The 24671-nt window shown below is 35.3% G+C and overlaps 2 protein-coding genes across 6 annotated transcripts in view; both read right to left on the bottom strand.

Moving 5' to 3' along the window:
• Positions 1-4740: 4740 nt before the first annotated feature.
• LOC109060608 (secreted frizzled-related protein 3-like) lies at positions 4741-8966 on the bottom strand. The gene is made up of 7 exons (XM_042731774.1): positions 8172-8966; positions 7269-7307; positions 7091-7147; positions 6738-6803; positions 6418-6622; positions 6282-6345; positions 4741-5231 (listed from the first exon to the last, which is right to left on the bottom strand). Exons 1-7 carry the CDS (start codon positions 8626-8628, stop codon positions 5166-5168), a joined length of 954 nt encoding a protein of 317 aa, XP_042587708.1. The 5' UTR covers positions 8629-8966; the 3' UTR covers positions 4741-5165.
• A 2130-nt stretch (positions 8967-11096) lies between these two features.
• The window catches only part of nckap1 (NCK-associated protein 1), a 45804-nt gene continuing 32229 nt past the window's right edge, over positions 11097-24671 (bottom strand). For 4 of the 5 annotated variants that reach the window (XM_042731768.1, XM_042731771.1, XM_042731772.1 and 1 more), the window contains 11 exons: positions 23835-24053; positions 22805-22935; positions 21958-22055; positions 19968-20061; positions 18412-18494; positions 16694-16774; positions 16529-16622; positions 14322-14438; positions 14062-14171; positions 13830-13919; positions 11097-12046 (listed from right to left, as the gene is read on the bottom strand). In XM_042731768.1, the coding sequence (XP_042587702.1) occupies positions 11933-12046; positions 13830-13919; positions 14062-14171; positions 14322-14438; positions 16529-16622; positions 16694-16774; positions 18412-18494; positions 19968-20061; positions 21958-22055; positions 22805-22935; positions 23835-24053 (1231 nt within the window). In that variant the 3' untranslated portion in view covers positions 11097-11932. The remainder of the gene's footprint in view (positions 12047-13829; positions 13920-14061; positions 14172-14321; positions 14439-16528; positions 16623-16693; positions 16775-18411; positions 18495-19967; positions 20062-21957; positions 22056-22804; positions 22936-23834; positions 24054-24671) is intronic. The other variant, XM_042731769.1, reaches the window with a different exon arrangement.

Genomic DNA, 24671 nt, shown 5'->3' with positions numbered 1-24671 from the left:
GGAGTTCAGGGAGGTCCTGTCCAGGGTCCGGGGATGCCGGTGCTCATTGTCAGCGGTTCTGGATAGCACTGCCCACATCAAACAGGGCTAGATCAATTTTAAAAGTTGTTCTGCTCAGCAATGTTCTCTAATTTTTGTTCTTGCTGAGCAAAGCATATTTTATTGGTACTCTTCTGAGCACCAGACCCAAGCAGTGTGTGCTGTGCCAACTAAAGACTTTTGGGGAGTTTTGTGGCAATAACTTTTTTTACAAGATTTTTACATATGTCTATACTTTGCACTTTATAGTCAAGTAAAAGTTATTGCTATATGTACCCATTTTTATATTAAATATAAATTAATATAATAATATTAAAATATCATCTTTTTTTATTTACTACTTATATTAGAATTATATTTATATATAGTAAATCAATTATATAGTTATTTTATTGCATTATTTGACAGTACCTATCTATCTATCTATTATAAGATATATATTATATACTGTAGATAAATAATAGATAGATAGATAGATAGATAGATAGATAGATAGATAGATATGAGACAGAACACTATATATATATATATATATCACACAACATGACATGATTATATATGTAAAGTATACATATATATATATATATATATATATATTATATATATATATATATAATATATATATATATATATATATATATATATATATATAATTATATTGATTAATTAATTATACAATTGTACAAAATATAATATTTACTGTATGGATTTTTTTATTTAATAATTAGTTTTATTTAAAAGGTACGTTTTTGTTTTGTTATAGTTTACTGGCTCAAACATTTGAAGGTATCTCTATCACCTCCTTGAGTAACAATATATTAAAGCCATTACTATACATGAGATGGGTTACACAAATGAAGACGTGAATATTTGGTGCTTACTGACACATTGAACACATGAATTTAGGCCTTAAGCTTTGCATATTTCCATATAAAATATCTCACAGCTTCAGGTATATACTGAGAATGAATGAAAATGCAACTCTATGGAATTTAAACTCCATCCATCCATTTAGAACAAGATTTTCCAAATAATTTTCCATACATCTTTTTGTTTCCTTGCTGTGCAGGTTTTCTTTTGGTCTGCATGGAAGCGACATCAAACATCAACTTAGAGGGAACATTTCTGCTCAGCATCATAAAATGAACACATCAGTGCATCGTCTGCCATTCTTTCCCTTCTCATGCATAATGGATGTCAAACCAATCTGGTGATGGTGCGTAAGCTGATTTTATATGGAGAAGCTGTAGTTTGGCCTCACTGAAGTGCTCCTCTGGTAGTCATTACAGGTCTGTTTTTTGAAGTCAGTGATATGTTTTGGGGAAGCTGGCCATCGGTTTGACGCAGAGCCAGATGCTGAATGAGCAGAGACGTGCACCTCCAGTCCTCCTCCGGCAGCTCTAGAGAAACGGAAACGGGAGATTTACATTGCCGTTATGTTGTTTGATGGCTCCCACATGTCGCATAATTTCAACAAGTTAAAATATGAGGGCTGCAGGATGGACTGATTGTGAGGGCATTTCATTAGCCCCGGTTACGGTGGCTCGTACCATAAGATCAGCAGGCCGAGACAGAATGGTCAATTTATGTTGCAATAAATAATCCATTTCATGTTAATTCTCCCATAAACCCCCTGCCTGTGATTACGCAGACCCTTCACATTCATAAATATGTCGAGGAGTAATTTTTCTTCGTCCAACAACATCCGTTGGAACTGACAGCATGACATAACATGGGTCAGCACTCACTGGATGGATGATCTGTTCACAGGCCTGTTCTGATAATGTCACGGACGGCAGGGGAAAGAAGAGCAAAATACATATGCATGATAGTCATATTATCATGCATATAGGATAGGGGGAAAAAATTACTTTTAAAACAAACCTTATATCTTTTGCTGTTGATGTAAGATGAGGTGCATCCAAATCAAACTCTGTCACTTTGACAGCTTTTTATCCTTGAAAACCATGAACAAATCTATGCAAGGTAAAAGCATACAATAAACATGCTGATAATAAAAGGAGACATTGTGAAGAACGTTGACAACCAAACAATTTTGAGTCCCATTGACTTTCATAGTATGACTTGGCAGCTAACTAAATTAAAATAAGTTTGTTTATATATATAAAATCTCAGTTAACGCTTATATTTCAAGTAACGGAAATGGTTTATATGGTTTTAGTTAATATGCACAATAACATGCATTGATTAATCATGCACAATAAGAGTAGGAACACACGATAAAAAAAGTAAAATGTGTCAAATACATTTTGTTACTTTAAAACTCTCTTTTGCATTAGTGTGGAATTTGTGGGCACTGAAGATGCTCTCTATTTCAGTCTGTACCTGTAACGGTGGATGTGGGGTAAACAGCTGTCATTGCAGCAGTTCTCTGGAGCAGGTTGTTTACAAAGAGTCACTCTGTAGGACTCTATTACTGTGTAGAGTACTGTAACGCCGGGCCCAGTATTGAGCCACGGCATTGAGAAGCACAAGCAGACTCTGTCTCTCTTTCCCTGACAGCAGGAATGCTTCATAAAACAGTGCAATAGCATGTTAGTTTGGACTGGCTCCAGGTTTGCTCTCTATCCAGTGACCAACAGCCAAAGGAAGATGAGAGGAGTTTCAGGTCAGGTAACCTGCCTGAAAACAGCCATTATTTATTTGTAATTCTTAAATTTGGTGATTACATACTTTAACATTGAAGTAAATATAGTCGGTTTTGACGTCAGAGCAGTGTGAATGCACTGCAAAACATGATACTCTTAGTATTTTTGTCTTTTCTCGTAAAAATATTTTAATATTCTTAAATCAAAATACATTTTCTTGAGAAGCAAAATGACTTAACATATCAAGAAAATGAAAAATGTACCAAAATTATGTGAATTCATGCCTAAAACACACTTCATTTACATTTAGGCATTTAGCAGATGCTTTTATCTAAAGCGGCTTACAAATGAGGACAATGGAAGCAATCAAAATCAACAAAAGAGCAATAAGTCTCGGTTAGCTTAACACAGTACACATAGCAAGGTTTTTTTTATTATTATATAATAATAAAAAGAAAACAGATAGAAAAGAAAAAGAATAGAGCAAGCTAGTGTTAGAGGCCTTTTTTGCTTCTGTTAATTGTATAATAAAAAATAAAAATAAATATGTAAAAAGATTAGAAAAGAAAGTGTTCGTTTTTTTTTTTTTTTAAAGAAAACAAGCAGTAAATGAAATGACTAAATGAGTGCAAGTCTAAAAGGGACAAGTTTTTTTAAGAATATAATTATAATAGAGAGTGCTAGAGTTAGAGGGTCAAATAAAAATGAAAGAGATGTGTTTTTAACCGATTGTTGAAGAAGGCTAACTTTGTGCCTCTTTGGGATTGCACAATAAAGCGATGTTCACTTAGAACGCAAGCTTCTAGAGGGCACATAAGTCTGAAATAATGAATTTAGGTAAAGGAGTGCAGAGCCAGTGGCGGTAATTTAATGGGAAAAAAAGATTTGTTTCTTGCTTTAAGAAAAAAAATATTTTGATAAAGACTTAAAGGAATAGTTCACCCTAAAATTTAAATTAGCTAATAATAACTCACCCTCAGGCCATCCAAGATATAGATGAATTTATGTCTTCATTGCAATAGATTTGGAGAAATGCATTACATCACTTGTTCACCAATGGATACTCTGCAGTGAATGGGTGCCGTCAAAGTGAGAGTCCAAACAGCTGATAAAAACATCACTATAATCCATAAATAGTCCACAAACTCCAATCCATCAATTAAGGTCTTAGATAATGTTCAAACCGTGTAAACCATGTGTAATATGTGCATATTTCTGTCCTGATATTAAGGATAGAGGACTTGTATTTTAGCCAGAAGCAATGGTTTTAAGTTAAAAACGTCTTAATAATGGATTTATTACAAACACACAGCTTTTCCCTTCATAAGACTTTAATTAATGGTCTGGAGTGGTGTGGATTATTGTGATGTTTTTATCAGCTGTTTTGACGGCACCCATTCACTGCAGAGGATCCATTGGTGAGCAAGTGATGTAATGCTACATTTCTCCAAATCTGTTCCGAATTAAGAAACAAACTCCTCCACATTTTGGATGGCCTGAGGGTGAGTAAATTTTAATATCTTAAACCATTTTGCTTCTCAACTAAATGTATCCTGTTTTTAAGTATGTGTAAATAAAAATAAATACGTCACACCGAGTTAAGATTAAATATCTTTACTTGAACCGAAGGTACAGTGAAGAAATATTCTTGTTTGTCTCCAAAGACAAAATTTCTTAATTGATGTCATTAACAATGCATATATCAATGGTCATGTTTTCAGCTAGATGTCAACCGACTTATAGACTGATAATGGATTCACGGTGGATTCTAAATCATTATGTACAGTTTGTACAATAATAGCCATTTTAATTGCATGACACTTGCAAATGCAACTTCTTCCTAAGAATGACACTTAAGATCAAGCATATCTATGAGAAAACAGAACTACAGAAATTATCATGTAAAAAGCTTTTTTTCTTTTTTAAATGAACATCATTCAGAAAGCCCAACAGCTTGTTTTCATCGTCTGCGATAATGTTACACTCCTAGTCTTGGATCATCTCGACGTCTCTGTGCTTCTGCCAAAGGATTCTCTCTCTCCCCACACTGTTCATTGTTCTTCAGAAGAACGTTTTTAAATCCTGATGGGGGGGTTATTCGCAGCTGCAGTTTGTGATGAGAGCACGTTTGTTGCTTTTGTGCGCAGAGAGCTCAATGGAGTGCTGCGTCATGTCAAAGCACACTGGCATCTCCGTGGCTCTCCACCTCAACGCCGCTAGAAAAATACTCCTCCCTCCCGTTCATTCCTTCTCTCTTTGATGGGCAAACGCTGCCCGACACTCGCCACCCTTTCCCAACAAGTATACAAAGCAATGTCAAAACAACATTTTGTTTGTGCAAAGGCAACATTTTGTTTATGAGAATATAACAACAATAAAACATAAAGCAACAACTAAAAAAAAAAATGTCTTAGCCAAAAAATGAAAAACAAACAAACAAAAGTACAATAGTGCAATTTTTCAGTTTTTGAACCCCCTCTCCTCCTCGGCTTGTCCGTGTGGTTTTTCTAAGGAAAGTTAGCGGCGGCTCTGTCTCGTATTACTCCCGCCTGGGTTTGCTCGGTCCCGCTCACGGTCCCAGCGCTGGCACACACAGAAAAACATTAGTCACTTCCCATTGCCCTCTGCATCAGGGGCCTCTTTCCATATGCTCATTCAAAGCCTCTACAGACTTAGATTTAATGTCAGCAGGTCAAAGCCATACAGCACAGAAATTAATGACATTTTATTCTATGCCAAAGTTTGCAGAAGAAAAACATATATTCTTGCTAGAAATTATGCCTATAAAAATTATAAATAAATGGAATAAAAAATAAACATCTATCTATCTATCTATCTATCTATCTATCTATCGATCTATCTATCTATTATATATAGATATATCTATCTGCTATATAGATAAATAAAAACATAAACAATATATAAATAGAAAAATCTGTCTATATATCTATATATTGACAATTTTTTATATATTGTATATATGTTTGTGTGTGTGTATATATTACATAAATTCTGTATTTTATATATAGGCAATCATAAAAAATATATAGGCAAATTCGGTCTATTTACACATATAAGTATTTTTGTAGACTTAAAAAACACAAAAACAAGTTTGTTGGGAATAAAACTGTTCATATTTTAAAAGAAAGATGGCCAAAATAAATGAGGACAGATTTGTATATATGAATATGTGATTTGTATATGTGAATATATAAATAATATATTTTATGTATGTTTATGTGTGTCTACACAAATACACGTCTATATATACACATATAAGTATCTGGAGACTTACAAATACATTAATGTCATTATATTCATTTATCTATTATATAAAAATCAGGTTTGTTAGTTTTGAGATGATAAAACTGTTCATATTTTTCTAAAAAGAAAACCAAGTATCTCAACTTCAAGAGAACTGATTTTATACTTTCACAAAAAAGCACCTTAAGACCAGTTGATTAAAAGTCACTGAGCAAAACTGGCTCATAGAAGTTTCATCAAGCATCATTTCTTTGCAGCTGCTGCTTGATTTGATTTTACTTCTAATGCAATGACATTTATTTGTTTTAAGGCTAAAGTATCTAAATGCTTTCTCAGGCCACTGTAATGTAGTGAGTGCTATTTTCCTACCTTCACTTTCCGGCCCATTTTGTCTTTCCACTTCTGTGCAATGGATCCATCAAGGAGCAGCAGTCTGTGGGAGAAATGATTTATGAGAACAGGAATATAATCCACAAATATCCTCATCACATAAATCAGGCCTTACCTGGACCTTTCCTTGTTTTCATAACCCATGATGATATATTCCTCATTGGCTACTAGCGGAGGACACAGGCACCCAGAGTTATAATAAAGAGTGATGGTGTCCCGAGGGATGTTGACCAGAGAAGACTTCAGGACGTCTATGACCTCCACGATGGCGCTCAGGTCATGATTTCTAGTCTTGATCTCTTTCACTCTTGCCCGGATGACTGCAAAGAGAAACAATGAAAGTGTGCCCTGTTTTAAGCATTACACTTCGATTACTTTGAGATTTATGAGAATGTGTAAAGAAATACAAAGGTAAATTGTAAAATAAGACCTTACCATAATTGTAATTGTTCTTTGAATATGTCTTTTGAACAAGTTTCACAGACTTGCATTTGCACCGATCTGAAAAAGTTAAGGTATTTATGTTTGGAATTTTTAGGCAGAACTCTTGTAAATCTGTAATGTTATGTTTAAAGATATATATATATATATATATATATATCTATATATATATATATATATATATATATATATATATATATATATATATATATATATATTTGTATTATCTAAACAGCAAAATAGACTGTAAAGCACTTTGTTATGTCATTTTAAACATATTTGCACATATCATGCACACAAACAAAACTAAAAAACATAATAAAACTATTGATACTTAAACAGCATACCATTAGCTGCTTTGCAGTTGACATTATGTGAATCCATTGGGAAGTCTGGATTTCCTTCTGCACGAGAACCAGAACTGAGATTAATATTCAAACTGGGTTTCATTTATGGATTTCAGAAATGTGCTCTTTAAGATTTGCAATATTTAATAATTCCCAAAGTAATAAAACATTATCTCACCAGGGTTACATTTTGAAGGGTCTTGATAGTAAGGATTATCTTTAGGGAAGAAAAGTTTTGAAAAGGATTATTCTAACAGAATTTTATTGATGTTAATGATTGCAGATATTAGAATAAATATACCATATACATACTTTATGTTATAACTAACGTATGTAAATATAGAGGGTGAATTCATGTGAAAGTGGCCACTTTGGATACTGAGATGACTGTTAAAAAAGTGCCCCAATAAAACACATTTTATTATAATATAATATAATAATAATTCATCACTACCGTATATAAATGTAATATAAAATGGCCCAATTTTTGATACTGAGATTATCAAAAGTGTTCCAATCTACCTGAATTCATGCCATATAATAATAATGATGATGATGATGATGATGATAAAAAATAGCACACACTTTACATATCAACATATTACACACTACATGCGTAGACAATAAAATTTGTATCCATGTCAAGTAATTTTATATAGGGCAAATTTGCACAAATTGGGTCACTTTTTGACACTAATATTACTGTCAAAAGTGCCCCAATAATACACCTTGCATTATAATATGATATAATATGCCATAATTCATCACTAGTGTATAAATATAATAAAAATGGTTGACTTTTCGATACTGTGATTATCAAGTGTTCCAATCTACTTTAATTCATGCCATTTAATAATAATGATGATAACATATAAACATATTACACACTATACGCAAAGACTACAATACAATCTCTATCTATATCATATAAGCAAATGTATATAGGGTAAATCTGCACAAATTGGGTCACTTTTTGACAATGATATGACTGTCAGAAGAGTCCCAATTTAAACGAATTGTCCCTATATATTATTAATAAAATAAATAAATAACAAAAATCAATGACAAATGCATGAATAACCTGGCCCCTCCGCCTTAACTATAGCCTCGGGTGAGATGCAGACTCCTCGGTCGTAGACGGGCAGCTCCTCGCAGGCCAGACTCTCCGGCCACGTATGGTTATACTTCTTCATGACCGGCTCGCATCCGCACTTGGCCCGCTCGCACACGGACTTGCAGGGCTTGATGGGGTCGTGCTGGAAGTCGATGGTGCATATGGGCGCGTACATGGCGCAGAGGAAGAACAGCAGGTCCGGGCTGCACTGGGTACCCAGGAGCCCCTCGAACTGCTCGATGGCGAGCACGGCGTTGGCCTGCGTGCTGTGATGGAGGTGGTTGGGCATCTTGGTCATGTTCCACGGCATGGTCCTGCACATGGGGATGCGGATGGGCTCGCAGGACGCGGCCGCGGTGCCTCGGGGGATCTCCAGGAGACAGGCGATGGCCAGGACGCAGATGAACATCTCGTAGGAAAACATGTTTTTGGTGATAACAAAAAAATACACAATTGAGAGACGACGCTATTTATAATTCACTAAGGGCATGCGGAGGTCTTCTAAAGAGCTGGAGACTCTTGCGCGTAAAATCTCCCCAAAACAAAGTTCCTCAAACCAACTTCAGCATTCTGAAGTATTGCACCAGATACACAGAGAACAAAAGCTCATATTTTTTAAATTCTCGCTGAAATGGTGGTGAAAGTAATAATAATAATAATTTCTCTCCTGGAAATGCTCGTCGGGTTCCTCACTTCAGGAGCGCGCTGGTGAACTGATCTCTCCTCCAGCTCCTGCTGACAGAAAGAGACTGGAAGCAGCTGGAGGAGGAGGAATAAGAGGAGGTGGGCTGGGGACATAAAGCAGCCCACCTCCTCCTTCATCACTTCAGTCTCCTGTTGCGTCCTCAAACACGAAACTGTTGACTTACTGCTGCAGTAAAAGACTTCAAGACAAAAGCGCTGTTTGGGTATACAGTAGTACATGGAGTTGTGGACATAAGCAGTGCTTGAAGTGGAAATTTATTTAATTTTTTTATATTAAATAAGTACTTTTTAATTTTCATAATTCACAATGTAGGCTATGTGTAGTGCCACAATCAATCAATAGTTAAATAAACGTTTTCCAAATAAGCACAGTCAAACTACAAACAGGAGACGCCAAAGACCACTGAACCTCCTGCCAAAACCTGACTGCATACATTCAGTATCACTAAACCATAACACCTCAGCCAGCCAGCGTCCATTATAAAACATTCGTGCTTTTAAGCCAAATAAACAATGAAAAGAATGACTCCACAATCTCTGATGAAATCGGTCGTGTTTTCTCTGCATTGCTGTTTTTTACAACTGTTTGAATTCGCTTACTGGATCCTCCTTATCGGATTATTGATCGCAAAACCTGCTTCTTTTCATTTTTAAGTTATAGTTTTCGTTATAATGCACTGATTCAAATTAGTAATTCATTATTAATCTATTTCTCATGACGTGCTCTTGCAACTCACACAATTTGGCTGAAAGGATAACAGTAGCCTATAGTGAAAAACATCCTCACATTACATTATTTCGTGGAAAATTCATAGAAATTCTCCATCTTTCTAAAGAAGTTGACGCAAGCATATAAATGTTTTTCTATCGTGTTATACGTGTATGCCTTTCACTTAAATGGACTGAGATGTTTTATGCATTTTTTTGACTACAAATAAACGGAGCAGCCGCGACCGAACAAGTAGCCTATGTTTTCTAATTTTATGTGAAATAATTAAACACATTAGTTGGATTTAGCATCACTGATGCGCACTTCTGACACAAAGTAATAAACTACTGTCACTATAACATTTTAATCGTAAGTCATTGGCAAAATGCCGGACGAAATTTCTGTCAAGTTCGTTTTGCGATAGAAAATTACTAAACAAAGACTACAACTACCAGAAGAATGTCAGGTTACGTTCTTGACAAATCAGACATCGGTTTGTAGTCTTTATGTAGAAAATTGTTAGTAGGCTATCTTCCGTCTAGCGGCATTTGAGGAATGACTATGCACTTTAAAGAGTCCTCAAGAAATGTTAACTACACACTTTAATTGACTCATAAATCGAACAACTGCTAGGCTAAAAACCCATTAGAAATTTCCGAGGGAACTCGTGAGTCAAGTGCTAATTCTCTTCTGAGGTTTAGGACCATAAACAGCTCTAGCAAGCAAATTAATGAAGTGATATCATTCCACAAGAGGATATAATCACTGAAATAATGCCGCGGTGTACCACAAAATATCAATATGCTGTGAGAGCCAGAGACTTGAATCTAGTACAGCTATGTAGCAAATTGTTTGCATGGGCTGAATCATGCAGTTACACCTGGATAATATGTTTTTGTTCCTGCAGCAACATAAATATTAGGCTTTAACTATATACCTAAAAGGGTCAGGTACAACTTAAATGTAAAGCTAAAACAGAGTGCAAACAAAAGGTAAAAACAAGTCCATGGAAGTAAATCTAGTCTTTTATAAAAAACATCTGCACAGTGCGCCCTTTGGCTCAGTTCATGTGAGAAGATTTAGATCCCATCAAAGAAGTTCAGCAATGCTCCTGTCAGCTTGGACTAAAAACAGAATAATAAAAATACTGTATATAGAAACCATTTTTCATATTCCCACATAACACAGTGTCACACATGCAACCCGTTACAGGGTTCCCACACTTCATGACAAATGAATAGTTCATGAAGCTGCAGGTGACCTCTAGATAAGGACTTTTAATAAAAAAAAAAAAAAAAAAAAAAAAAAAAAAAAATTTTTGATTTTTAATTTAGTAATTTATGTGAATTTGTGAATTGGTTTGACTGAATTACTGAAATGAATGACTCACAAAGACAATTTACTGTTATTTCCAGATTTTTCACAACTATCAGAACTACTTTGCATCACTAAACAGCATTAAAGTGAACCAGTCAAACTGCATTTGACCTGATGTTTATTCATGTTATGGAAGATACATTGTCATTTCCAAAAAAATCCAAAACATATAAAACCGGTTAAGGGAGAGGAGGGGGAAAACAACCGATAAACATTCAATAAATACGTAAGAATGTTTATTGTAGCTCACAGACAGGTACAATGGAGTGTCAACGCCACAAGGCATCATGAAAGTTAGTTAAAAAATTATACTATGCTTTGTACAAACAACACTAGGTTGCTTTAATAACATGTAGTTATGCACAATTCCGCCATTTCAATCCAAATGAGATGCTGTTATATCTATTAATTTGGCAAGTATGTCAAAGGAACACAAAGTGTAATGAAAATAAATGTAAACTCACAGGGAGGGAGAGAGAAAGAGAGAGAAAAAAGCACGCAGTAACCCACACAGATTAGATCTAGAACAACATCAAAAGAATCACTGTTTCATAGAGGCATCTGTTATCGTAACAAGCATTTAGCATGATGTAGAGTTTTTAATAATTCACCCTTGCCCTCCCCCCACATCCCAACACACACAATTAACTATTCAATGTGTTTGTTTCCATGTTTAACCATTGCAAATTAAAACACAAACCAAAAAAAATGGTCAAAATGATACTTAGTGTCACTAGTCCCTGGGATCAAACTCGATTATTGTAAGTGGTCAATAAACAAATCATTTTTTCCCCCCTCTTTATTCAGTGTCATAAAAGTTTTGATCCCATTAAAAGTCTTGAACTGGTAAGACTATAACATTGGAGAATCCTACAGAGGAATATGGAATGAGGGCTGAAGTATCCGCCCCCCTCGAGTGCTCTACGCACGGGAACTCTTACGAGGAAGACACAGACTGCTTGTAGACGGCGTGGTAGGCGTTCCGGAGCAGGACATACGGGAAGCAGGATTCCAAGAGGTCCATGGTGAGGAATGGTGATTCTTGAACAATCTAGACCAAAACAATCACGTTCAGAATCAGAACACATGTCAGGGTGATGGGATTGGGAAGTTTGTGGGCTCATTCTGATAAAAAAAACCCTTCTCGCTTTCCATGACGCTTCTAATTCAACGCATCCTGCAGATTGCGCTTCAAAGAGTGAAAAATCCCAGGGACAAATCCCCCGCAATCCTTACAGATCAAAAGAGCTGCGTGACTCTCAAACATAAACAACAGAAACAGTCCTTAGCACATTTCCCAGTCATCACATGGTTATGGAATGAAAAAAAAAAGAAAAAAAGGCAATATGGAGAAACAGTGCGCACCAAAGCAGTTGGTTTGGTTCTTTTAAGTATTTTGCCCATTCATTTTCTCCATAGGGAGTTCAAAACATTCTTCAATTCTAAGCATCGAAGCAAAACATTCCACTCTGAGAACAATTACATTATTACTGCAATTGGTTCAAAGCAATAAAAAGACAGACAATTCTAATTTATGGGGAAATGGACTATTTATACCATAAAGCATTGTGAAGTTATGACAAGACTTTAGTTCCTGCTAAATAATTTAATTTTACTGCAAAACATTATATATTATAGTTTGGGATCAGTAAGGTTTTTACTGTTTTTTTTTTTAAAGAAGTTTAACGAAAAACAAAAAAAACAAACAAAAAAAACAAGTAATTTTGTGAAATATTATTGTATTTAAAAATACAGTTTTCTATATTAATATACTTCAAAATATTATTTATTCCTGTGAAGCAAAGCTGAATTTTCAGCATCATTACGCAAGTCTTCTGTGTCACATGATCCTTCAGAAATCCTTCTAATATGCTGATTTATAAACAATGTTGGAAACAGTTATGCTGCTTAATATTTTTCGGGACCTGTTATACTTTTTTCAGGATTCTTTGATTAATAAAAATTTGAAAAGAACAGTGTTTATACAAAATAGAAATGTTGTGTTACAATATACACTACTATTCAAAAGATTGGGGTCAGTAAATTATTATTATTATCTTTTTTTAAGAAATAAATGTTTTTTTTTTTTTTTTTTTTTTTTTTTTTTTTTTAGCAATTATGTGTTAAGATTTCTATTTTGCATAAATGCTGTTCTTTTTTTTACTTTTTATTCATCAAAGAATTAAAGAAAAAATGATCACGGATCCAAAAAAAATTACGCAGGACTAAAGTTTCAACACTGATAACAAATCAGAATATTAGAATGATTTCTGAAGAATCACGTGAGACTGAAAACTGTAGTAATGGCTGGTGAAAATTCAGCACTATGTCACAGAAATAAAGTATATTTGAAAGTATATTAAAATAGAACACCAATATGAAAAATTGCAATAATATTTCACAATATTACTGTTTTTTCTGCATTTTTGATCAAATAAATACAGCCTTGGTGACCATAAGAGATTCTTTGATGAAATGAAGTTAAAAACAGCATTTATTTAAAATGGAAACCTTTTCCCCCCAAATATGTTATTTCAACATACATGGGAAACAGACGTAATCCACATAATTTCCTCAGACTTAAAGGGATACTCCTCCCCAAAATGAAAATTTTGTCATTAAGAGACTGTGACACTGTGATTTCCAATTTTCTTAAAAACAAAAACAAGTTTAAACTGAGTACTTTCACAGAAGTATATACAGTATATCACATATAATTAAAAACCTCATAATTTACAAGTCTGTCTTAAAAAGATATGTCTACAGAGAATATGATTGCACACCATCTTGAATTGCTCGGTCTTGTCTTGTAACAGAGGTGTGGACTCACTCACCATGTCCAGGAGCAGGTAAACAGACTCCCTGTTCCGTGTAGTGGTTTTATCTGTCTCCTGTCCAATCTTCAGCAGGCTGGAGGAGGCGAGCTGTGCGAGAGAATTACAGAGTTTTATTAAGCTGCAAAGTCCCAGAGAGAGAGTTGCAAAAATGGAGTGTTTATTGTTGACATGTTAACATAAATCGCATGTTGTGGAGTTTAGAACAATTACAGCTAATACTGTTACTTACGGCGAGGAACTCTTTGAGGCGATCCTCTATACTGCCCTTGTGGATAGTGAACAGAGCAGCGGCAATCTGGTTTATCGCTTTAGCCAGACAGTGAATGTTGTTGCAGTGACCAAAAGATTTATAGAGAGTTAACACACACATGATAAATGCCACGCGTATTAAAACGCGTCGTTCCAGCGGACCACAGTTCAAACAGCACAGATGTAATCTGATTTCATTCGCAGCGGTTCAGCGCGAGTCTGAAATGTAAAAATTGGTACCTTCTATTGCGGGACTGTACTGTGACATCACGTTGCTGGCTAGGGTCGGCATGGAAACGGCCACGAAGACCATCAACAGGCAGGCGATCTTGTACTCCTCCTCCGGGCTAATATTTTCTGTTACAAACAGAGAATTGAGTTCATGAATTTTCCTTTAGGTAACTCTGAGAAATACTGATGTGCAGCCATTGTGAGATGGCAGGGATATCGCAGAGATTGCATTTCTCCCTCTCGACAGTGTCCGAAAATCTGCGCAAAGAGCCAAGAAAAACGGCACTAATGTCCAAAAATTAACTCTTATTTATGTTATTAGCGCAACAGCATTAGGGAGTGATTCAATTAAGTCTTGTTTGAGTCGATTCGCTATTTAGATAGTAAACAGAAGACGTTTGGATTTAACCATCAGGGGAATAGAACAAAAACATCGGTGCTGGCCAAGAGGCCCTGGAGGGTCTGGGCTGCCCTGAAAAAATGAAAGCTGTTCACCGGAGAGCTTTGCTCAATTCTGGAGAACTGCTGTGTGGAATGAGGTATGTTTAAGTGCACAAGGCTCTTCTCAGGAAGCTGATTCCTCGAATAGGCTCTAATGCCTGATGAGGGTTTGATAAGCAAGGCTGGACAAATGCAACTCAAAACAGCTGGGTGAGAGAAGCTACGTTGAAACTGGCTTCACAAACTACAAAGAGGCACATCATTGCACAATCATTGGTAACAAAACGTTTACAAAATGTTAAGACTAGTGCAATTTTACATATGCTACCATTTACTATGTTTTTTTTGGTTGTAACAAAAATACTTCAAAATGTATTTAATACTCTGATGTTCTTTGATAAAAAAAAATACAGTACTAATAGTGTGAAATATTACTGTGATTTAAAAAATTCAATATATTTTTACATTTATTCTTGTAGTGCTGCTGCTCAATTTTCAGCAAATTGAAAATATTTCTCTCATTTTTGTGGAAATTTTCAGGATTCTTTGATGAGTAGAACGTTCAAAATGGCATTTATTTGAAATAGAAATTTATTTATAACATTATAAAGGTTATTACTGTGAAGCAATTTAATGCATCCTTGCTGAAAAAAGTATTAATTTCTTTCTTACTTTCAAAAATAAATAAATGACCACACATTTGAATAGTAATGTAAAAGAATACATTTTTAATATTAGGTAAAAAAAAAAAAAAAAAAAAAAGAACAATGGTTAAGGTATTAAGAACAGAACTCCATAATTTATAAATTACATAAACAACAACATTTATATAACCGAGTATAACAAAAATGCCTTGCATGGACTTAGTAAATCTTTTTTTGAACCAGTTAACTGAAACAACCTGTCCAAATGAACTAATTCATTAAAATGAAGCATTTGATTACTTTTTTTGAAGACGTGATATATTTTTTTTTTTTTTTAAGAGAGTCATTTTAGTTAGCCACTCTTCCAACACTGAAAATGACACTCGTGAGACAAATCTCATATGCACAGATATTTTTTTTTATTATTTTTAACTCCTGAGGTTGTGGTTAAGATAGGCTTGGCCATGTGAGGTTTGAAGCTTTCTTGTGAAATCATTCACCACAGAAGTAAGAAGACATGGTAAACTGATACTGTGACCAAAGTGACCATGGGTGTGGATGTAATGTATGTTTCTGAGTGTGTATTATAGTGTGAGGTTACACCGTAATCACAGTGCAAGCGAGCATCCTAACGCTGCAGTACTTGACCCGATATAAACCATGTGATACCACTTAACGTTTCAACACAAACCAAACCTTTTTTACAGCCAGCTAACTTGCATCCAAGGTCTTAATATGGGATTTCTGGTAAATCATTTGGCATGAAATGGCCTTTAGATTTGCGCACTTTGGAAAAAGAATTCCTGTTCAACTTTTCTTTCAAGTATGTGCACACCGACGTCACACTTTAACTACCTATTTTGTAGCAAATGCTGATGAAAGCTGAATTCTGAAAGTGAACTCTCGGCGTTCTAACAAATCTAGAGCAGAAACACCTGATGCGTATCGGCACATCGGCAAAATCTGCACTTTCTTAAGAGGCCAAAACCAAAGAACTTCCAGTTACGCCGTTTTATTTTCCTCTGACTGGGAAAAAACCGAGCCAGTTTATATTTTGATGCCAAAAAGTTACATCTGGGTTAGAAATGGACTGATGCGCATTACCATCTCGAATGGTCTGAAATAACCTACCAGACTTCTGGGAAGACAGAGCCACTACCAGAGCAGGGTCGATCTCACAGGGCAGGCCTGCCGCAGAAGACAGCTCGTACACGTTCATGGCGACCTGAGAAAAGGCAGAATTTCAGGTCCGGCGGCCCTTCGTTACTGCTGACGGCAAGTCTGAACGTCACCTACCTTCATGTCAGTTTCACGAGGAATGTGGTCTTTGAAGTCTTCCACGGAGCTCACCAGGAAGGGAATGTGGCAGGACAGCACCTGGAGAAAAGGACACATCTGTGATTAGAGCTCATTTGGGCAACGACGTCTTTAAACAAAGGCGTAGTTAACCAATTTTTTTTTTTTTTTTTTTTCATTTACTCAACCTCACTTCATTCCAATGCTGTATTATTTTATTTCTTCCTTCAAACACAATAATCAGAAGAATGACTGAGCTGCTCTTTTCCTTACAAAACAATGGGACAGTGATGTACACCAACAAGCTTTGAAAACCACAAAAAAAAACAAATATAGTCTATATGACTTGTGCGCAACATTCAAAGTCTTATAATGTCATAAACATATTTATGAATAATGTTTTTTAGTAAATTTCAATGATCATTTACTGAGAATCTTTTACTGTCGCTCTCTTTCACAGTAACACATATTCAAACTTGTCATGTGACACGTGACAACCAAACTGAAGCATCTTCAGGTGGCATATTTGAATACGTTTTATTTTAGCATTATTTATATGCTATTAAAGTATTTAATAATTTGCATTAGGTTTTATTTTTATATTTTCAGTTTCCCTTTTAATTTTAATAAATTGATGTACTTAAGTAATTTTTATTAGGATTTTATATATATATATATATATATATATAATATATATATATATATATATATATATATATATATATATATATATATATTATATATATATTTTTTTTTTTTTTTTTTTTTTTTTTTCTAACTTAAATGTTTCAGTTAGTCGCCAAGGCAACATTTTTAAGATTTTCATCTAATATTTTTTTTCTATTATTCTAATATTTTACTTACATTCAACAAAAAAATATTTTTTAAAATTGTTAGTTTTAGTTTATGACAACACTGATTTAAATATATGAGAATGCAAATGAGATTTGACAGCTGCAGAAGCTTTTTCCATTGCACAAAGACATTGCATGACTTCAGAAGATATGGAATATAGTGCACAAGTCATATGGACAACTTATTTTCTTTTTAAAACTTGGCAGTACAAATCATCATCCATGTGTACGGTATGAAAAAAAGCTTGTACATTTTATTTAACACCTTGTGCATTTCATGGAAACAATAAAAAGCTAATTCAGGATTGGAATGAGCAAAATCTCAGCTACGAGATGTAATACATTCTTATTTTATAGGGTTAGTTCACCCAAAAATGAAAATTAGCCTGTGTTTTACTCACCCTCGAGGCATCCTAGGTGTATATGACGTTCTTCTTTTAGACGAATCCAGTCAGAGTTATATTAAAAATAGTCCTGGATATTCCAAGCTCTATCATTGCAGTCAGCAGGTGTTTCTGTTCAACTGTCCACAAGACGTCAAATAAAGCACGTGCATCCATAACAAAACGTGCCGCACAAAACGAGGCACATTTTATTATAGATGTGCTCGCTTTATTTGACGACTTGTGGACAATTGAACAGAAACACCTGCTGACTGCAATGATAGAGCTTGGAATAGCCAGGACAATTTTTAATATAACTCCAATATGATTTGTCTGAAAGAAGAAAGTCATATACACCTAGGATGCCTCGAGGGTGATTAAAACACAGGCTACTTTTCATTTTTGGGTGAACTAACCCTTTAAGCTGAAACGATGTCCATGTGAGTCATGAAAGAATCCAGACGTCTGGATAACAACTCACATCTCTGAGGGCTTCCTGAGCCAGAGAACGGAACGACAAAATCACGCCGATGATGGTCATCCGTTTCAGCACGCTGTCAACTGCTACAGAAATAGAAGACAAGTCATATTAATAACTTGCAAAAATAGGCCATTTTCTTCTTTTAGAGCCACTAAAAATAGGTCTGCAGGTGGAGTGTATATGGGCCACATTCCTCAGACGGGATTTTTAATCTCCTGCTCACATTTGAGCTCAGTAATCTGACTGTATGAGGACAAGCCATAACAAATAGTTCAAACAGCTCTGTGTAGAGGGCCTGTCTGCAGTGAGGGGGGCCGGCGGGTGTTATTACAGCTCATACCATGACATTTCAAACAGCTACTGTCTAATACAGGGATTCTCCATCTGTGGTACATGTACATGACTGGAAACTTTCCATATTTACAACAGCTAAATTGACATTTTGATATTTTTTAGAGTTTTATTTGTCATTTCTGACCTCGTCTCACAATATTAAAGGGATACTCCACCCCAAAAAGAAAATTTTGTCATTTTATCCTTGTGGCGTGGATGATACAAAAGAGCATACGCAGCATACGGTGATATGGAGAGACACAGAGGAGACTTTTGACAAAGGAATTATTGAATTAACCCATTATTTTTGTTTTCTTTGCTTACAAAAAATGTTCCTGTCGCTTCATATAACCCAGATTGCACGTCTGATGGCAGATGGAGTATTCTGACGATGACTTTCATACCTTTTATGGACCTTGACACAGTTATTTATTTGGCAGTCTATGGCACAGTCTCAAGCCTCCAGGTTTTCATCCAAAATATCTTAAATTGTGCTCCGAGGACAAACGGAGCTTTTACGGGTTTGGAACGACATGGGGGTAAGTGATTAATGACAAAATTTTCATTTCGGGATGGAGTATCCCTTTAATATAGCTTTGTGCATGATTCTAAAATTATGTCAATATGTGAGAAAAAAAAACATGGAACGTATTTGATATACTACTACATTTAATATTATATTTATTCAATATCAGAAGAATTCAGTGTTTAAAGCATATAAGCAGATTAATATAATAATCATATGCAAATATACACTTCCGTTTTTGAAAGAAGTCTCTTATGCTCACCCATGCCACATTTATTTGTTAAAAAAAATACAGTAATATTGTTAAATATTTTTAAAATAACCAATTCTATTTTGACATATTTTAAAATGTAATTTAATTATTTGTTGGCAAACCTGCATTTTCGGCATCATTACTCCAGTTTTAAAATCATTCTAATATGCTGATTTGCTGCTCAAAAAAACATGCTTGTTATCATTAATATTACAACAGTTATGCTGCTTGATTTTTTTATGGAAACTAATACATTTTTTCCAGGATGCATTTTTTTTTGTAATATAATAACTGTATTTTACTGTCAATTTACTGTATTTTGGTTAATTTATTGTGTCCTTGTAGATTTTTATTGATTAATTTATTTATTTTTACAAATTTTACTGACCCAAAGTTATGATTTTGGTATTATATATAATTAAAAGTCCCACAACTGATACGCACATGTGAGCCGCTTAAAGAGTGCTGCCATATGGTCCGGCTTGTCGAAGCTGGTCCTCATCTGGGTCAGCACCTCCACATTGTCCACCACAAGTTTCTGTAAGGGCGATAAAAGACACCATGATGAAAAAGCAGAAAAATGGTGCGAATAGATCTGAAGCAGTCTGTACATCTTTCCAGAGGAGGACATCAAAAGCTACATGCACCTTTAAAAGGAATTAAATTCTAATAACAGCATTTATGACCATGTTGATTACCAGAAAATAATTTTCATTTGAAAATCGAAACAAATGCTGTCGATTTAACGTAATTTTGAACCCAGAAAAGTACTTTTAACACCTGAACAGAACAATCTTGAACAGTAGTCGATTAAAGGCATGAAATTGTCTGAGACGGGAACAGCAAAAAAGACAAGAGAACGAGTTTGCATGTCAACAAATTATTTGCATAATTTGAGCTCTAAGAGAAAACATTCTCCATGTTAAATCCTTTAACGAACATGGTGCAGAATAGAAATGCAAAATAAACCATTTCACTCCACAGCCGATTGTGGGTCAGATAGGAAACTTGGTTCTTTTTCTTCAAATTACTTTCAGCTGAAGGAGAGAGGTTTGCATGTTAGAACATCACTGACATGTGCCAAGCCTGTGTTCACACACTTGGTGGTGGTTGTTGCTCAAGAAACTTTTATAATAGAGGGCTGTTTCAATTACATATATCACGCATTTGCAAACCTGCTGCCATTAATGAGTGAAAAAAAAAAAAAAAAAAAAAAACAATATACAGATGAACTGCACAAGAAAAAGAAAAAAGCAGTCCATTCCTTAATCATTGTGTCAGGGAGTGCAAACAATACACCATTCAGACCTCATGAGGAGGGCTTTACCTTCAATGTAATCAAACTAGCATTTGGTTCAGGTTTGATCATAGTTCCAGTTAATTCATCATAGCTGACAGTAACTCAAGAGTGAGGGGAAGTGCTACCTAAACTCTCTTCCCGGAAAACAGGCCCACATGGAATCTGTGGCTGCAGTGATCCAAAGCAAGCTCTTCATATGTCCACAAAATTGGAACATCCAATCATTCAAAAAGTTTTACACAACCTCGTGTGTTTTGGTTTTTACATATTTGGATAATTTAATCATGTTTTACAAATATACAACTGTCAGCCACGTTTTAAGGTCAGGAGCTTCAACGCATTATACCATATACATTTAAAAAAGATAGAATTTCACAGTTTTTCTTAAAATTCTTATTTATATATATATATATATATATATATATATATATATATATATATATGTGAACACTGTCTTCCGAGCTCAGGAGCGAATTGTATCCGAGTCTGGGGTACGGTTCATGTGAACTGCAATCGTACCAAATCGAGGAAGTGAACCGCTATTAATGATGTATTATTTGATAAAGATGTGTGTTTCACTCACTTTCGTGACTAGCGTGACTGACGCGCTGCAAACATAGAGCTGTATATCTCATTTCTATTCGCCTTTAGCGTTCTTTAAAGCATTTGCAGTACATTTGTAAAACAGACGTATTATGCACATTATGCACTAAAGCTTTGGAAACATAACCAATGGTTCAAAAACAAATATATAAAAACAAAGCGTGCAACTATGCATTTTGCCGCCTTCTCCTGCGCCGTCGTTAATAAGCAACGGGGTAAACAGCCGCTGGCTTGATGATGCAAACTAACTGCAGTTTGGACCCAAATAAAATAATATAAACAGTCCAGCAGGGGCAGGGCGAGCAATCGAACTCGGGTTCAGACCAGGCAAGCGAACCAAGTGTGAAAACACCCTAAGTGACTGTGGGAATCAGCGTTTAACAGGAAGACTAAAAAGAGGCTCTAATTGCTCTCAGGCAGTCTCCAACAGAGAACTGTGCTTCTGAAACTCTCTCAGAGGAAGACAAAGAAGTCAGAACTGCAACAAGCCTAATGATGTGACCTTTCACCTCAGAGACCCTTATCGCTCACCTTGAGTTCAGCCACCTGGGAGGAGATGTGCCACATGAGGCTCTCGCTGAGGAACTTCATCCCGTACGGACCCAGCAGCTCAGACAGGGAACGCATTTCTGAGAGAAAAAGACAAGAGCTTTTAGACGGGCTATGACAGTTTGAGTGTGAATATAATCACGTCCAGCTGAGGATTGTGTAATGTTTCTAAACAAGGAAACCGTTTACTCAGCCCTCTACTCAGCCGTCATCGAGTCTGTCCTGTGTACTTCAATAACTGTCTGGTTTGGTTCAGCTACAAAATCAGACATCAGAAGACTACAGAGAATGGTTCGGACTGCTGAAAGGATTATTGGTGCTCCCCTGCCCACCCTTCAAGAACTGTTTACATCCAGAGTGAGGAAAAGGGCTCAGAAAATCACTCTGGATCCCTCACATCCAAGTTACCCCATCTTTGAACTTTTGCCATCTGGCCGGCGCTTCAGAGCCACAAATACCAGGACAGTCAGGCACAAGAACAGTTTCTTCCCCCAGGCAATCTACCTCAAGAACAGTTAAATGTTGCACACTCATGCAATAAAAATATGCAATATCCTTATATTTATTTGTTACCTCTCCATCCTAGTACATCTCTGCATCTCACTCAATTCTATTCTATTATCATCTATAGCACAACTGTTTATACAATTAATTTATTTGCAATTTTTTATTTATTTTTTTGTGTGTGTGTGTTTTGTTGTCTCCGTGTACTGGAAGCTTATGTCACTAAAACAAATTCCTTGTATGCGCAAGCATACTGGGCAATAAAGCTCTTTCTGATTCTGATTCTTTATTCAAACTGTCTTTGTGCAGTGCTTTTTCTCCTCACCAGATATGTCAGAATACTCCTCCGCATTAAAGGTGAGCTCATTCTCTGTGGGCAAGTTGACGAAGGCCTTCATGGCAGGAAAGTAAGCGATGTGACCGTTGCTGACCTGCCGCAGCAGAGTCTCCAGATACCTGCGCACAGATTAACACAAAACCAAATTTCATTACAAGACATCATAGGAACCTCTTTATTTAGCTATTATTTTTAAAGACTATTACAAAATATAACACAATTTTTCATACATGTTTTAATTTAACTTGTGTGAACCTGTTATGTAGCACTTTGTTTGCCAAAAACATGAAATACATTTTTTAAATATAATTTTTTTTATGCTTTAAAGACTAATTAAATTGAAAAATTATACACATTCATTTAATTTCCACCATTATTGCTGGTGTAAATTGTATCAAATCAGAAAACACAGATATCAGAAAAATTAAAACAGAAAAATTCATAGGGCCTTTTACTGTTAAAGTGTTAAAATTTTATGAATTAAGGTGTAATAATTTATCTAGTTTAATAAAATAAATGAACACTAATAAAATAAAGAAACAGCAGGTTTGTAGTATTGAGATGACTCCAATATTTTTCCCCCACATCATGCTAAAGTTTTCAGACTATGAGCCTTTCACACTTAAAGGACTGATTATGAAAAATGGAATGGTTCTTTTGTATTGCAAACATGATACTTGACTCTGAACTACTGCTTATCATTATTCTTTTGTCTATAATATTCTGACCACTGGTACCCGTCTCACATCTAGATACACCATCATTGTGTTTAGGGCATATGCAGGAGCGTCGCGACACATGTTTACATTAATCTACACCCCGCCTCCAGCAGTTCGTGCTCCCCTGCCCACCCAATGTTCGTAAACAGTATAACATCGCTCAGCCTTTTCAAACTTCCTTTTGCCCCTCGTTTGAGGTATATCAGGGCCTTTAGAAGGCAGCCGTATACTTGGTTTTGGAACAGAGCCATTCATTCCTCACTCTGTGGCTATTCTGGAATGGGTAAGTAGAGTCTCACCAGTTGGTGTAGAGGCTGGTGATGGTTGGTTCTCCGTGGCTGTCGAGGTGTTGGGTCTGCTGCAGCAGCACGTTGTTGAACACTCTGGTGATGTCAATCTGCACATAATTCTCGATGGACTGCAGCACTGTCATGTAGGCCCGCACACTGGTGAGCAGCTCTGATGGTTTGGCGATCTCCTGTGTGGCCTGGTTGTACATGGTCATCCCGACTATGGACCTGAGAGACAGTTACAGAAACGGTCAACAAGGACTGTATAACAAAAATGAACTGCCCCTACTGACTTTAGCATCTGTCTCTGGTTTTATTGCACAATTGGTGCATGTAATGCTAAAGGAACAAACTGGTTAATATTTTATCAAAATCCAAAATCCAATCCAAAAACATTTCAGCTAATGTAATCAAGACCAAACAGCAAGAAAAAAAAAAAAAAGCATAAACAATAAATCAATCTAACTGAAACAATCCAATAAAAAAAATCCCAGTGGATAAAATCCATTTCATATCTTACATAATGTCCTACTAAATGTTCAGTTTCACTCAGAAATAGTTCCCATTTGAAAGTCATTAAGCTTGATATAAAATATTGCTTGCATCCCATTAAGTAAAAAAGCAAAATTATATAAAAGATAAACTATCAGTACTATTTTAGCATCATAGAGATACTATTATAATTTGCAATTAAATATTTTGAATCAGTTTATATTTTCAGTTTCATTTTAATTTTAATTATTCTGTTTCTGTGTTTTTATAATTTTTAGTATATATATATATATATATATATATATATATATATATATATATATATATATATATATATATATATATATATATATA

This window comes from Cyprinus carpio, chromosome B9 (assembly GCF_018340385.1).
Source record: "Cyprinus carpio isolate SPL01 chromosome B9, ASM1834038v1, whole genome shotgun sequence".
Taxonomy (NCBI): Eukaryota; Metazoa; Chordata; class Actinopteri; order Cypriniformes; family Cyprinidae; genus Cyprinus; species Cyprinus carpio.
This window is presented reverse-complemented; position numbering and strand designations above follow the sequence as displayed.